A 16,310-nucleotide genomic window follows, 5' to 3' on the forward strand; every position below is an offset into this window, starting at 1 on the left:
GTGCGTATGATTTAGCAATGTTTTTCACGCAGCTCACACGTGTCCACCGGCGTTAGGACGGACAGAGGCTGGACAAATAGATTTGTTTTCAGTTTTTTCCCACCAAAAGGCAGCACTGCGTATATTCAATGAACATGAGAAGTTTAATAACTGTGCTGTGTCCCTGCTTATGTGTCACAGAACGTGAGAGTAGCAGAGTTATTATAACTCTGGCAGAGCAGGTATTTTTTTTCCCAATTAAGGAAAGCAAATGGCGAAGCCAGCAGTAAAGCGTAGCTGGGTGCGTATGATTTAGCAATGTTTTTCACGCAGCTCACACGTGTCCACAGGCGTAAGGACGGACAGAGGCTGGACAAATAGATTTGTTTTCAGTTTTTTCCCACCAACAGGCAGCACTGCGTATATTCAATGAACATGAGAAGTTTAATAACTGTGCTGTGTCCCTGCTTATGTGTCACAGAACGTGAGGGTAGCAGAGTTATTATAACTCTGGCAGAGCAGGTATTTTTTTTCCCAATTAAGGAAAGCAAATGGCGAAGCCAGCAGTAAAGCGTAGCTGGGTGCGTATGATTTAGCAATGTTTTTCACGCAGCTCACACGTGTCCACAGGCGTAAGGACGGACAGAGGCTGGACAAATAGATTTGTTTTCAGTTTTTTCCCACAAACAGGCAGCACTGCGTATATTCTATGAATAATAACTGTGTTGTGGCCCTGCCTATACAATTCTTTCCCTGCAGTATCAATGGAGGGTGGAATGCTCTGCAGAGGCGATTTTGAGAAGCCCAAAAAAAATGCAGCACAGCTAACAGCAGCCTGGACAGTACTGCACACGGATAAATATGGCCCTAGAAAGGACCGTTGAGGTTCTTGAAGGCTACACTCACTCCTAACACTCTCCCTGCCTATGCAGCACTTCTGTCCCTAATGCCAGGTGCAACGGTCTGCAGAGGCGATTTTGAGAAAAAAAAAAATGCCACTGCTAACAGCAGCCAACACACAGCTATCAGTGGCCCTAATAAGGACCTTTGGGGGGTCTTGAAGCCTACACTAACTACCAATTCTTTCCCTACAGCAGCTCCGGTATAAACAGCACTGTCCCTCATCTAACTCACACCGCATCTGAGGCGAGCCGCGGGAGGGGCCGACTTTTATATTAGGCGAACACCTGATCTCGCCAGCCACTCACAGCAGGGGGGTGGTATAGGGCTTAAACGTTGCAGGGGGAAGTTGTAATGCCTTCCCTGTCTTTCAATTGGCCAGAAAAGCGCGCTAACGTCTCAGGGAAGGAAGTGAAAGTAACCAGAACACCGCATGGTGTTCGTTACGAATAACGAACATCCCGAACACCCTAATATTCGCACGAATATCAAGCTCGGACGAACGCGTTCGCTCATCTCTAATCACTACATCTCTTTGTGTGAATCGAGAGATATACAATAGACCCATGGGAGCCAACAATCATACTAGTGATCATTTGTGTCCATAAGCTAATTCTCAGCCTGTGCAAAAGGAAATTAAACAAGTACCAATCGACATACATGTCCATCAGTGCTTTTTAGGTTGAGCCAAGAAGGCGGCCTACCTAAAAAGACCCTAAGTGTTTGCCAGTTTAGATAAGATAAGGAAACACTTAAGGCCCATTTAGACGAGACGAATGTTGGGCAAACAATGCCCGACACTCGTCCCTGCACATACTCGCTCCTGTGCTGCTGCACTGGAGCTAGTATCGCTGGGTCACAGTGGGGTGGCTGGAGGAGATTTCAGTATTGAACAGCTGCTATGTTAAGTCAATGGAGATGGGCAGGAGAAAGAGTGAGGAGTGAAAGCTCTGGCAGTGATACTTGCTTCCGTGCAACAGCACAGGAGTGCGTGTATGCGGGGACGAGTGGCGGCATCGTTTGATCGACATTTGTCCAGTCTAAATCGGCCTTAAATTTGCATTCTTCAATTGGGTATACATGAATACATCAGAAATTATTGACATTTAAAAAAAATAATATATTTGGAACAAAACAGCTAAAATTTTATGCAAATTTGCATTTAATTTAATAAACAGCAATTGACTAATGTGATGCAAAAATAGAAACTACTTTTACAAATTCAGCCCCAAGCTAAAGACATGATCCCTAATGCATTAATACTTTAAATTGCTTAATAGTGAAACTCTGCCAGTGTCTGCAGATATACTGTATAGATAGGTAGGTATATATAATACAATTATGAGAAAAACTAAATACAACCTCTTTTAATTTTATGGTTTTACGTGATAAAAAAAATTATCCTTAGAAGGTCTTAAAATAAGGTAAATATAACCTTAGATGAACAGCAGCACATGATAAATTATACAGTGTCATTGTAACAAAAAATAGGCCATAATGCAGAAGCAGTGTGTGAAAAATTACATACACACCTTGAATCAATAAATTGTAGAACTACCTTTAGCAGCGAAAATAGTTTTCTGCATGACTTTATCACATTGTTCTCCAGGAGTTTTAGGCCACTCTTCTTGATTCATTTCTTTGAGGTTTGTAGGCATTCATTTATGCATCGCTCTCTTAAGGTCCGGCCATAGCATTTCAATTTGGTTGAGGTCTGGACTTAGATTTTTTTTTTCTTTTTCAGCATTTCTGCTGTAGATTTGCAGGTGTGCTTGGGATGGTTGTCCTGTTGCATAACCTAGTTTCGGACAAGATTCAGATTTTGGATAAATGGCATCACATTTGATTCTAGAATACTTAGGCATACAGAGGTTTGTATGGTTAATTAAGTGACTGCATGGTGCCCAGAATCTGTAGCTTCCAAGCAAGCCCTTATCATCACTCCTGCACCACTCTGCGTGACAGTCGTTGTGAGATGTTTGTTCTGATATGCTGTGTTTGGTGTTGGCCAAAATACACAGGCTCACAAGCTTTTATCAAGAGTTCTTGTTTTCTTGTTTTTGAGTCCCTACAGTAACATCAATCAACACATAAAACACAGAAGAAAGGGGGACATATGCAGACTAAATATCACAAAAAATGGTCATCTACTTAACTATGTACTAACACAAAAGGGCAGGTAATGCACCACATGTGTCAATATGCAAACAGCCAAACTGCTATATGGAGGAGGAATTGCACATTACAGGCACTGATAAATAACCACTCACACACCTTCCTTATATGGAGGGGGCATCTGCTTAGTACTATACTTGAACACAGACAAAGCATATACAGGGTGTCAGGCAACCTATTAGTGACACCATATTTCAATCCAGTGGGCTGCCTTCCATCTCATAGGTGAACCACACAGGGACCCTGGGCTCTCCCACCATTCAAATATGCACTGCATGTTACTGATAGGTGCCAACAAATATTGATAAATACGAGGAATTGGTTAATATTTTGGCCAACATACAGATGCTCACAGACCCTCATCAAGGGTCCTCATTTTCTTGTGAGTCCCTACACTAAATAAATCATAAACACAGAAAAAAGAGGACATAAGCAGAGAAAACAAATCTGAGAAAATGGCCATATACTTACCGGAACACTTTTATTGTATGGCTGTTAATGTGCATTGAAAAGCAACATTGTATATGGTATAGAAAGGACAAATTTTAGCTTGATTGTGATAGCACAGCGCAGAAAGTTATCTTAATGGTTCAGTCACACAAGGGAATTTGTGCAGCTAACTTACATGCATATAAAGAACACGACTATTAAAACGATTGGTATCCTACGGAAACATTCAAACAAAGAAGTCCTAGACACCCAAAAAGGTGCACCTAAGAAAAAAGGACCTCAGTGACTGAAATTTAGCAACTGATGTTCCCCGCTATGCAAAAATATAGGTCTTGACCTATCTTTGCTGCGCAAAGTGCAGGAGTGTCCATGGGCTCCTATGGGAGCTGGAAAAAAGGGAGGGGGGAGGAGATTAGCAGGATTAAATTTAACATTCCCATTGGTTAGCTTAAATTGCTAAACAAGAGGAATCAGAATGGGAGGGAAGATTAGCAGTATTAAGCTAAACATGCCATTGTATGTATGTACTGTATGCTGTGTGGTGAAGGTTTTGTGCCGGCTGGAAGAAATAAAAATCTCTCTCTCCGTTTCAGCAGTGCATTTTTTTGGCAACACCCTGCTCCCCATTGTGTGAATGGGTGATTTTAACGCTAAAGAGGCTCGGGGAAAATTGTCCATAAGGCCGCCTGCAGACGGGCGGAAATTCTGCGGCGGGATTTCCCGCGGAATTTCCACCCCTGGAAGCTGCCATAGGATTGCGTTAACAAACGCAATCCTATGCAGACGGCCGCGATTTGGCCGTGCAAAATCTCGCCGGCAAACAAATCGCGGCATGCCCTATTTTTGTGCGGGACTCGCAGAGCCCCGCAGAGAAACGTCACTCACCGGCCGCCGGCTCCGCTCTGCGCATGCACCGGCTGCCCGGCAGCCGGCACATGACAGAGCCAGGGCCGGGGGAGAGGTGAGTGCTCTCTGCAGACACTCAGGTCGGATCCCGCTGCGAGAATTCACGCAGCCGGATCCGACCTGGCCGTCTGCAGGCGGCCTTAACGTGATTTTTGGGCAAGTGTGCTGCAATTTTTTTGCATGGCTAACTTCTCCACGATTTCAAGCCATGAAGTAATGGTGCATTTAGATGGAACGATTATTGTTCACAAAATTGTTCAGACAACCAAAAGTGAACAATAATCATTAGCTTTAAGTGTGAGCTAATAACTGAATGATGAACGAGCAACATGAGGTTCTTGATTGTCGTTCAGTTTCAGATGGCATAAAATCCAGCTCCGGCTTGTGCATTTAACCAGCAGTTTAAAAACTGATTGTTCATCGTTTTACATAGGAGTGTGAAACACTGAACAAGAAATTAACAAAAACTGCATCATTCTCTATGAGAACGATGCAGACTAAACAGTATGCATGAGAGTGAATGAGCTGGTGATGATGTCATCAGCTAGTTCGCTCAGACAGACAAGAATTAAGCACTTCTCGTTGTGCTTAAAGGGGTTCTGACATCAAAAAAAAAAATTTGTACTCACCTTGCCTGGCCTGGCCCGATCGCCAGGCATGTTCCCTCCAGCCGGCATCTTCTTCTGTGCCTTTAAAGCAGAGCAGGAGCGGTCAAAAAGACCGCTTCCTGCTCTGGTCCGTCCGTCAGGCACTTCCGAGGTGAACGGACGGACCGCTCACAACAAGCACGTCACAAGCAGTGCTTGCTGTGGGCGGCCCGTCCGTCCTGCTGAACTCCGGAGTGCTGCGCATGCGCAGTGGAGACGCAGCCCGTCCTGACTTCTGTCAGAGGGCACCTCTCCACTGTGCATGCGCGCAATCCCGGAGCGGCGCGGCTCGTGGAGGAAGAAGAGGAAGAGCAGCGCCTGCCGGGAGATGACCCCCCCCCCCCCCCCCGATGTCAAGAAGAACAGGTAAGTATTATCTTTTTATGCTTTAGCAGCCATTAAACGATGGGTTCCCTGGGTCCATTAGGCACACCAGGGAACAATGGCTGCTAAAGCATAAAAACATTATTTGTGTCAGAACCCCTTTAAAAGAGGCTTAACCCATCTGTACTAAAAATGTATAGAACTATGACATCTAATCTTTGAAAATGTATGTGGTTATATCTTGACATTTTACCATTGACATTTTTTGTGAAAAATACTTACATTTGGTGCTTTTACAGTCAGAAAGAATAATGGAACACTCTTATCCATTGCACTGAAGAGTTGTATCCTCTCGAGGAAGAATCAGTACTCTGGTTAATAGAATGAGGTCCTGCTCTCGGTAACCAGTGTCTATTACATCCACATGACCTTAAACAAGGAGTTTTCTAAAAAAAAAAAAAAAAGACGTGATAAGGAACCATTCAGTGTGACAACTATGGAGAAATAGACAATATCTGGAAGGGGATATACTATTTGTAATTGTAATGTATATGAATTCCCTTCTACAGGTAATCCACAGTTAACCAGCTCAGTGAACGTCATCATAAACGTTTTGGATGTTAATGAATTTGCCCCTGAGGTGACGCTACCATATGAAACATCAGTATGTGAAAATGCAAAACCAAGACAGGTAAAGTAAATTCCGCTAATATTTAAAGCGGTGGTCATGGTTGATTTTGTTTCCAGATACAGTGCCTCATGGTCCATGCGTTGTGTTTGGTATTGAAGCCTAGCTCCACTAAAGTAAATGGAGCTAAATTGCAATGCCACACAACCTGAGGACTGATTTTCTAATGTTGGACTGTCCCTTTAAATATGATTGTTACAATTATTATAATAAATATGTCATCCTAACTAAGTTGCAGTCAGGCAGGACCCAGGCAGTTAACCCCTAGTGCAAAAAACGAGTAGAGGAATAATTGTATTTCTTAAACATGTGGAGCCTGGAGAAACTTAAAGTCTGAACATCCCTACTGGCAGAGACAGAAAAGCTCCTCAATTTTCTATTTTTCTATCTGTAACGTGACAGTAGGAGGTCTATTGACAATCCAAAACAACTTGATAAGCCTGCCTCATATTACTAATTACCATACTGTCCAATAACTTGAATTAAAATGGTATTATTTAGTATGGCTTAGCTGTGTATCCAATAACAATCAGTTGGGTTGTGCATACAATTCTAACGCTCAGTCTTACATTTAATATTATATTTCTTTATTAAATGAACATGTATGAATTAATTTCTAAGGTAATATAATACCAGAACTAACATGTGGTTTGTTGTTGAGAGCCACCTGCCTGGGAACAACAGAGCCGCATGAATCCCTATGCAATGTGTTGCTTCTAGTTGGGTTGCAGGCAAACAAAAGTTAATCATTTGCAATAATTCAGTATTTGTGTGAAGTGAAAGAGCCAATTTGAAGCTCTTTATTAGAACAAACCAAATCTCCACCCTCCGTAAGGAAGAATACAACTATTTTAGTCAAAGGGATTATTCAGTATTTTAAAACTGATGTACAATTCATAAGTTATGGTGCAGTTAGGGGAGGTGAATGGAGCCGGATGATGTATTTTTTATACTCACCTGCTCCCATGATCCAGTACTGCGCCCCTCCGAACTCAACATATGGCACAAAACTCTGACTCTTTTCAGTGTCCCTTGCATGCGCTCTCCTACACAAATCTATGGGACAGCATGTACATGGGACGCTGAAAGGAGTCAGATCTTTGTGCCGTGCGCCAACTTCAGAGAGGAACTGAAGAATAACTTAATTTGTTGTGCTGTAGAGACATGACAGGTTCCCTTTAAGGTATACTCTGAATATTAGATCAGTAGTGATCAAACTATTAATCCTCATTCAAATCTGCTTTATGAAGGGTCATGGTGTTCAGTATTTTTGTAGCACAGCATTGTAGTTTTTTTTTCAGCTTTATGGCATTGAAGTTAAAGGGCTTTTGTCATTAGAAAAAAAAAAAAATTCTTACCTATTCCTCCCCTGGCAGTCTACTTATCCCATCTTGTACTCACCTATCTTCTATTGGCTCCTCCGATCCCCGGGTCACCTCCCCTCCAGACGTCCGGATCCTCCTCTTCCTGTTTTGGAACGTCCATTAGCTGCAGTTCACTTTCTGCAGGGCAGTGAAAGATACGAGTGATGTAACGTTCACTGCTAGCAGGCAATGCTTAATCATTGACAGCCTTCTTTTGCATGCATGCGCCATATATCACCACTAGTGTTTCATATGGAATACTAGCGGGGAGATGTCGCACATGCACAGTCCTGCTAAAGCAGGCTGTTGAGGATTTGGCATTCCCTGCTAGGCAGTGAATGCTACATCACTAGCGACATAGCATACTTTTTCTGGCAGGAAACAGAATGCCAGCAATATACGTAATGTCACAGTAAGAAAAGGATCCAGACGGCTGGAGATGACGTGACTCGGGGGACTGGAGGAACCAGAAGATCGGTGACATGAAAATGTGGTTAGAAGGCTGCCTGGGGAGGAATAGGTAGGCATAGAATTTTTTTTTTATGACAAAACCCCTTTAAAGAAACTGAACTGCAATACCAAGTACAGCTGCTACTAAAAATACAAAGCCGTGTCTGGTAATCAGTGAAGGGGCAAATGCTGCAGCCCCTTCTAACAGCTGATAATAGGGATTCTGAAAGTCAAACCTTCATCAATCTTATTTTGAAGGCCTATCTTAAGGATAGGCCATCAATTTTAGAGAGCCCGGTAACCCCTATGGAGGCTATGGCCACTTTTGAAGCCAATTTTTTTATTATATTCCATGTACTTTTATAAATAAAAGAGATTTGCCATTGGTTTTCATGAAAAAGCGAATACCTTTTTGGCTTCTCCAGCTTGCATGAATATACACCTCAATACAAAGTGCTCAGTAACTTTCTGTCCTCATTCTGTCAGACAGCTCAGTCTATAGCCACTCTCACCTCTAATTTGATATTCAAAAAAACAAATAAAATAAATGTAAATCAAACAGGATTTCAATTTACCATAGTTCAGCCTTAAAAAGAGGTTAGAGAGAGAATAAAGAATGAGCTCTTTGAGAGCGGTCTGACAGAATGAGTACAGAATGGTATTGTTCAGCTTGTATTGCCGTGTATATACATACAAATATTAGGTACAATATATTTGCTTCTCAACATAGACTTGCAAATTAATCTGAATTAATATGATTTACACAAAATAAATAACAAAGTTGGCGATTGAAAGTTTTAGTTCTAAAATCTGTTTTCTAATATTAGAAGTGGTTACTGCCTGGTCGCCATGGGTGTCATAGTTAGTGGTTTCACTGAAGAGCATGGTTGTACTGTCAATGCAACTTAAATTTCACTCTCCTTTGCTTGCCTTTGTTCTTTCCTTTTTCTTTAAAAGCCTGTAAATCTTAGAATAAATATTCCTTTTGTGTGAGGAAGTCTATTGTACAAAGTGGTTACATAAAAAATGTTTTGACGGGTGTGTGATTTCCGCCTGCTTGTCTCCTTTCAGATCATCCAAATTATTGGTGCTGCTGACAGAGACATGTCACCCGCAGGGCAGAAATTTTCCTTCAGACTGCCACCTGATGGTTTGACAAATCCCAATTTTACCATCCATGACTATAAAAGTAAGACTTATGATTACATACATTTTATATTCTCCAAAAGCTGCATGCATTAGAAATCTACAGAACAAACAAATACCACATCTTGATAAAAGTTTTCACACACTGTGGGAATGATGTCAGATTTATTCCCTAACACGGCCTATAAAATGCATAGAACAAAATCTATACACTTGAAAGCTTATCTCGAAGTTTGACAAATAAATCTACTTTTTAGAAATTCTAGCAAAAAATACAAAATGGTTATAATAGTTTTGTATTAGAGTAATCCACTTCACAAATTCAAGTTAAGGTCAGTTTCACTCAAGCGTATTAAAACGTGCAATTATGAGGATCTGTAATACAGATAAGCTACAGATTATACTGCAACCAAATGTTATCAGTATGGTCCTCAGTATTTAATCTGTATTTGTCACCATGCTTGCTGTCATTGGCTTATTATCTAATAGGCAAATATAGAAGATTATGGCCCAGTAGATGCCCACCAATGATTGCACTCTTGCTACAAAGAAATATGTTTTTGAGGTTCAGTTACAGTGTATGCTGAATTTATAACATACATAATAATTAGAGATGAGCGAGCGTACTCGGCCACGCTCCTTTTTCGCCCGAGTACCGCGATTTTCAAGTACTTCCGTACTCGGGCGAAAAGATTCGGGGGGCGCCGTCGGTGAGTGGGGGGTTGCAGCGGGGAGTGGGGGGGAGAGGGAGAGAGAGAGGGCTCCCCCCTGTTCCCCGCTGCTACCCCCGCACCGCCACGCCTCCCCCACCCCCCGAATCTTTTCACCCAAGTACTCGAAAATCGCGGTGCTCGATCGAGTAATTACTCGAAACGAGTATATTCGCTCATCTCTATAATAATGTACTAATAAATAGAACTAATTTGAACCCTCAAATTAATGAAACCACAAACTTCCTAAGGAATATTAAAACATCTGAAAAATCTCTAATTCATTCATTTTTCCAATGTTTTTATTTTACAGATAACTCAGCTGGCATTGAAGCACAGAGACATGGGTACAGTCGTAGAGATAAAGAGTTTTATCTACTTCCAGTGGTGGTTGAAGACAGCAGTTACCCTATCCAAAGCAGTACAAGCACATTGACTATTAGAGTTTGCAGATGTGACTCAAGAGGGGCGATCCTGTCCTGCAATGTGGAAGCTATTTTTTTACCTGTTGGTTTAAGCACTGGTGCTTTGATAGCCATTTTGCTGTGCATTATTATTCTTTTAGGTAAGATAAATTACAGAACAAACGTAAATGTAGTAATGTCGTGCAGATTAACGTACTTTTAAAAATTACATTGTGTTAAATTGTAAAAATAACTGAAAAACTGAGGTTCTAAAACTTTTGACGAGTAGTGCATTTGTACAGCTTCAGTCAAAGTTTTTGAATTGTTCTTGGGTGAATGATTTTTATCGCATATATATATATATATATATATATATACACACACACATATATATATATGTATAGCTACAATCAAAATTATTCACACAAGGACAATTTAAAGAATCTTGATTGTGGCTATATATACACACGTACAGATACACTGCTGGTTAAAAGTTTTAGAACACCTCCATTTTTTCATATATATGTATTACACAGCAGCAGTCAAAAATATTTAAACAAGAACATTTTCCATATCTCCACACAACTAATATAACAAGTGGTTTCTCCATGTATTTATAATGCACGTGGTTTTTCCATGCATATATAATTCATGGATCGATCTAGGTCCACTTAATTTGTTAGCTGCTTTGCACCTCTGGATCATAAATAGGGACCCCCAGCTATGATGTCCATGTACTGTATATACATCATTGTATTGTGCACACTATTTTGACCCGCACAGCATTGGAGCCTTTGATGGAGTTGGCTTGATCTATTGCTGTATTGTAGGTAGTAGATGCTGTTTCTTCCTTATTTCTTTATTATTGTATATGCTCTGTGTTCTACCTGCCTTTAAAGTCAAAACAAACTTTTTATAGTTGTTGCTATAACAAGTTGAATCACTGAATATTATAGCACTAAAACATTAGTTAGACCCACACTGATATATCAGTTTTCAACCATCCACTGGATGGGCAAACGCTTTTTGTAAACTATCCAGAATAACCCCTTAGTCTGAATGCCCACGGCTGGGTCGGATTCCAACTGCGAAATCTTGCAGTGGAATCAGACCCAGTGCCCAGCCAAAGACACATACTCACCTGTCCAGATCCACTGTATGTGTCTCGGCCAAAGCGCATGTGCAGTACAGGGAATGACACGCCGTTGCTCCGGTGATGATGTGGATCTGGCGCATTTTAAAATTGGCCTTTTGGAATCGCCACAGATCGGACGGCTTCCATTGACTGCAATGGAAGCCACCCATGCGATTTTCTGCACCAAATAGAGCATGTTGCGATTTTCTATTGCGAGCGGAAAATCGCAATGATATCCACTCATAGACATGTAAGACTCTTTTAACATAGCTTGCTATGGAGGGACATTGTTGTGGAATTCACGGTGGGCATCTGGCCAAGAATTCCACAGCAAAAATCCATCTGTGGGCATCTGGCCTTAGATTGGTCGTGTCAGTTTTCTGACATGTGAGTAAAAGAGATGAAAAAGGAAGGTGGAGCAAAACCCAGTGAGGGTGTCGGAATATTTCTGGAGTACAAAGTGTTTCTAATGATGGAGTATTTCGAATGGTGGAGATGCTGCCAACCAGATGAAGCTCCACCTGGGTGGGCGTGAGTGTAGCAAAAAAGATATAGAAAAATACTGGTGTGAAGGCGCAACCCTCTAAGCTGCTAGAAGATGAAGATAAAGGTCCAATATGTGATGGTGAAAGCACTTCTTTTTTATTATTTCACAAAATAAAAACCAGCAAATGAAAACGCGTTAAAGCACTTCTTTCTCCCCTGTCCTCCTGCACATACAGGACCTCTGACACATCCAAAACACCTTTGGAATCGTGTCACCCCCAGGCATCCTGTTGTCCTATCCAGCCGAACTGACGAAGGGGTTCATCCCCAAAACGCATTTTCAATTGCTGGTTTTTATTATGTGAAATAATAAAAAAGAAGTGCTTTCACCATCACATAGAGGGTTGCGCCTCCATAACAGTTTTCTGACATGTCAGTTTTAATATATAATTTTCTTTTCCATGAAATAACAATTCTGGTGCATCTTTTCTTTTAAAGGGAACCTGTCATGTTCTAGCAGCATCGCAAACTAAATTATGGTGCTTCTAGGGGATGTAACAGGAATCCTGGTGATGTATTGTTTTATAGTCACCATTCCCACAATTCATTGTTGTCACCTGGGAAGGTGGGCATGCAGCATGTAAATCTCATTCTTTTCAGAGTTCTGTGCTCCCATAGACGTGTATGGTAGAGCATGCGCATGGGACTATGAAAAAAGTCAGATTCGGGTGCTGCGCATACTTCACTGGTTGATAGCGTTGAATTGTGGGAGTAGGTGAGTATAAAAAAATACATCACTCTACCTGCCACATCCCCAACAGTAGCATAACTTAGTTTATAGTGCTGTAGGGATGTGACTGGTGCCATTTAAGTCTACATTATGCCTTTCCCCATTTATTCTTTCTAGAAATGTCTGAATACATTGACAGTTGGGGCTACGAGTCCCACACTCTCCAATCATTGCTCACAGTGTCAGTCTGTGTAAGGTCACACCCCTGTGTCAAGGGGAATGGTAACACCCAGATGTCAATTCATTCATAAATACTCTGGAGGAATGGCAGGAATGGCACACTGCAAAGTTACAAGAAGGATTCTCCAGAACTGTTATTACATGGAGAATGCAAGTTCAGTATTTACTTAATCAGAAATGTCAGGAAAGCTGGCAGGTCCTCTCACAGAAAAAAAGTAAAACTTCTATTTACTGTAAGCAAATGGTGATTAAGTTTTATATATTTAATACTACATAAATAATTGAAAGTTTTTTCCATTTCATCTGTTACACTTTACAGCAAGTATTAGTTCACTAAGTAACATAACAAAACCATTGTAACAATCTTTCTGTTTTGCTTTAGTTATAGTGGTACTTTATGTAGCATTAAGAAGGCAGAAAAAGAAAGATGCTCTGATGACCTCAAAAGAAGACATAAGGGATAATGTAATCCATTATGATGATGAGGGAGGTGGAGAAGAAGACACTCAGGCCTTTGACATCGGTGCCCTAAGAAATCCAAAGGTGATAGAAGACAATAAAGGACGCAGAGACATAAAGCCGGAACCTTTGCGTTTGCCTCGTCAAAAACCACCAGTGGAATACAATAGTGACATCAGAGATTTCATCAATGAAAGGTTGCAAGAGCATGATGTTGATCCAAATGCTCCACCATATGACTCACTAGCAACATATGCCTATGAAGGCTCTGGATCTGTAGCTGAATCACTTAGTTCTATAGAGTCACCTAGTATGGAAATAGATCAGGATTATGATTTTTTAAGTGATTGGGGCCCTCAGTTTAAAAGTTTGGCAGAGATGTTTGGAGAAGAAAATTTCAAGAAAGACAAAATCACTTAACTTACAAAAATGGCAAGCAATCAAAAAAGCTTTATCTAGACTATGTAAAAAAAAAGTTTTATATTAAAATGCTACAATATTTATCATACTGTCAGTTTTTGTTTGTTTCACAGCTGAAAGATTGATTCTGTAATGAAATAAAAAAATGTTTTTGCTATTTTTCATTAAAGTAAGAAAACTCAGGTGTGGCATTTTACTGAGATGATACTACGGATACATTTCATGTACTGGCATTACGGTGGAAGATAAAATGTTTCTCAAGTCAGCTGGGATGCCTAGGAACACCTTTCTTTCTTCACATTTGCAGTATTAAGTGGTAACTTACTTTTCACACAGCTTTTCATGTAAGAGCCTATGTGTGCGTCATCAGTTTATGTAATATACTTGCATTAAAATGTTTGTTTGTTACCACTGAAAATCAAGCTTGAAGTGGCTGCCACTTAGGGTCTCCCTTCCAGCATCTTTGTAATCCACTGCCTGTGGTTGCTTCTCTAGTAACTGGGACACGGGGACACTGCTAGTAACTACATGCAACAGAGGGACAGGCATTCAGATACTGCTTTGCAGTCGATTAGAGCGGAGCTATGCAAGGTAGTATATGAAGTGTGAAAAAAGAAATCCCGACCAGTACAGCAGAACGGCATGCTCAGGACATGCTCCCCCACCTCTAAGTGGATAAGTGGATTCAGAGGTGTAACTTGAAGTTTCTGAGCCCCCATGCAAAATCTGTAACAGGGCCCCCAAATATAATGCTTTATTCATAGTACTGGGCTCCCTATATGGAGAAGAGAGACCTTATGGGCCCCCTAAGAATGCAACCGCATCCCCTATAGTTACAGCCCTGAGTGGATTGCAAACAGCAGGGTAGCAGAAAAAAATAGGAAAATCTACATGAAGACTAAATTGATAAAGTTCAAACTGGGTGCAAACAGCACCAAAGCACATGCAGTAAACAAAATAGACACCGATGCTTTTTAATTTGCAGTCATGGAAATGGATTTACACCAATATTCAGACATTCAAACAGGTATTATCAATAAAGTCTCCATACGCCCAGGTTCTCCATGGAAGCTGTAGAGTGGATGTAGGACACATCACCCGAACTAGGCTACTGCTAGTATATTCCTTGCTACAGTATATTACAGAGTCATGTGCATTCTTTCTTCTGTAGTATGCTGGGTCATGTGTGTCATAATTCAAGACTATTATACAGGGTGAGTACAAAAACAGTCCTTGATTTCCAACAGATATGCAATGTTACTTTATTAGAATATTCTTATTGTCTACAGTTGCATCAACTTATAAAGTTACATGTGGTATTGGTTGTTATCACACACACTTGATGTGCCCCCCCCCCCCATTACTTGGCAAACATTGATGTGATAATGTAGCTTGGACCAGATTCTCTGCAGTACATCCAGTGTGATTGAGCTTACGGCTTCACGTTCAACCTCCAGAGTGGCGTGCAGATTCTTACTCCCCATACCCTCACATTATACCTGTTGACCTTTAGACTTATGTGAAAGATTGCCTCATTACTGAAAATGATCTTTGACAACAGGTTAACATTATTTTTAGAGATGAGCGAGCGTACTCATCCGAGCTTGATACTCGTTTGAGTATTAGGGTGTTCGAGATGCTCGTTACTCGTGACGAGTACCACGCGGTGTTCGAGTTACTTTCATTTTCTTCCCTGAGAAATTTGCGCGCTTTGCTGGACAATAGAAAGACAGGAAAGGCATTACAACTTCCTCCTGTGATGTTCCAGCCCTATACCACCCCCCTGCAGTGCGTGGCTGGCGAGATCAGGTGTCACCCGAGTATAAAAATCTGCCCGCCCGCGGCTCGCCACAGTTGCATTCTGACAGAGATCAGGGACAGTGCTGCTGATGCCGGAGCTGCTATAGGGAGAGCGTTAGCAGTTATTTTAGGCTTCAAGAACCCCAAGGGTCCTTCTTAGGCCATAGTCAGAAATCGCAGATCGCACCTATCTGCGATCTGCGATTCCTGTTCACTTCTCTATATGCGCTCAATGGGGCCGGCGGCAGCAGCGCCAACCCCATTGAGAACATATAGAAGACAAATCATTCTTCTCTGCCACAGCTGTAACAGCTGTGGCAGAGAAGAACGATGTTTGCCCATTGAATTCAATGGAGCCGGCAATACAGCAAGTTCCACTGAAAGCAATGGGCGAGCGCGGGATGAATTGTCGGGAAGGGCTTAAATATAGAAGCCCTTCCCTGCAATTCATCCAGAAATGTGTTAAAATAAAAAAAATATATATACTTACCTTGTCCCGGCAGACGGAGTTCAGCGCGGCCGGCAGTGGTTGTGAAGGGGGTGTGAGTCAGACCTGCCTCTGATTGGCTCAGGCTATAAGCATGTAACCCAGGAGAAGTGGCAGCGGAGTGTCATGCAGGCAGTGATTGTGCTTTGTTGGAGGTAGTGTGGTGCTTAGCTAAGGTATGCATTGCTAATGAGGGCTTTTCAGAAGTAAAAGTTGTTGGGAGGGGGGGGGGGCACTCTTGCCGGTATTGTGGCTTAATAGTGGGACCTGTGAACTTGAGATGCAGCCCAACATGTAGCCCCTCGCCTGCCCTATCCGTTGCTGTGTCATTCCCATCACTTTCTTGAATTGCCCAGATTTTCACAAATGAAAACCTTAGCGAGCATCGGCGATATACAAAAATACTCCGG

The 16,310-nt window shown here is 41.6% G+C and overlaps 1 protein-coding gene across 2 annotated transcripts in view; it reads left to right on the top strand.

Moving 5' to 3' along the window:
• Window positions 1–13,613, top strand: part of CDH12 (cadherin 12) — a 327,902-nt gene extending 314,289 nt beyond the window's left edge. For both annotated transcript variants that reach the window (XM_066579190.1, XM_066579191.1), the window contains 4 exons: window positions 5,951–6,072; window positions 8,955–9,072; window positions 10,053–10,304; window positions 13,117–13,613. In XM_066579190.1, coding sequence (XP_066435287.1) covers window positions 5,951–6,072; window positions 8,955–9,072; window positions 10,053–10,304; window positions 13,117–13,613 — 989 coding nt within the window. The remainder of the gene's footprint in view (window positions 1–5,950; window positions 6,073–8,954; window positions 9,073–10,052; window positions 10,305–13,116) is intronic.
• Window positions 13,614–16,310: the final 2,697 nt, after the last annotated feature.

This window comes from Eleutherodactylus coqui, chromosome 9, assembly GCF_035609145.1.
Source record: "Eleutherodactylus coqui strain aEleCoq1 chromosome 9, aEleCoq1.hap1, whole genome shotgun sequence".
Taxonomy (NCBI): Eukaryota; Metazoa; Chordata; class Amphibia; order Anura; family Eleutherodactylidae; genus Eleutherodactylus; species Eleutherodactylus coqui.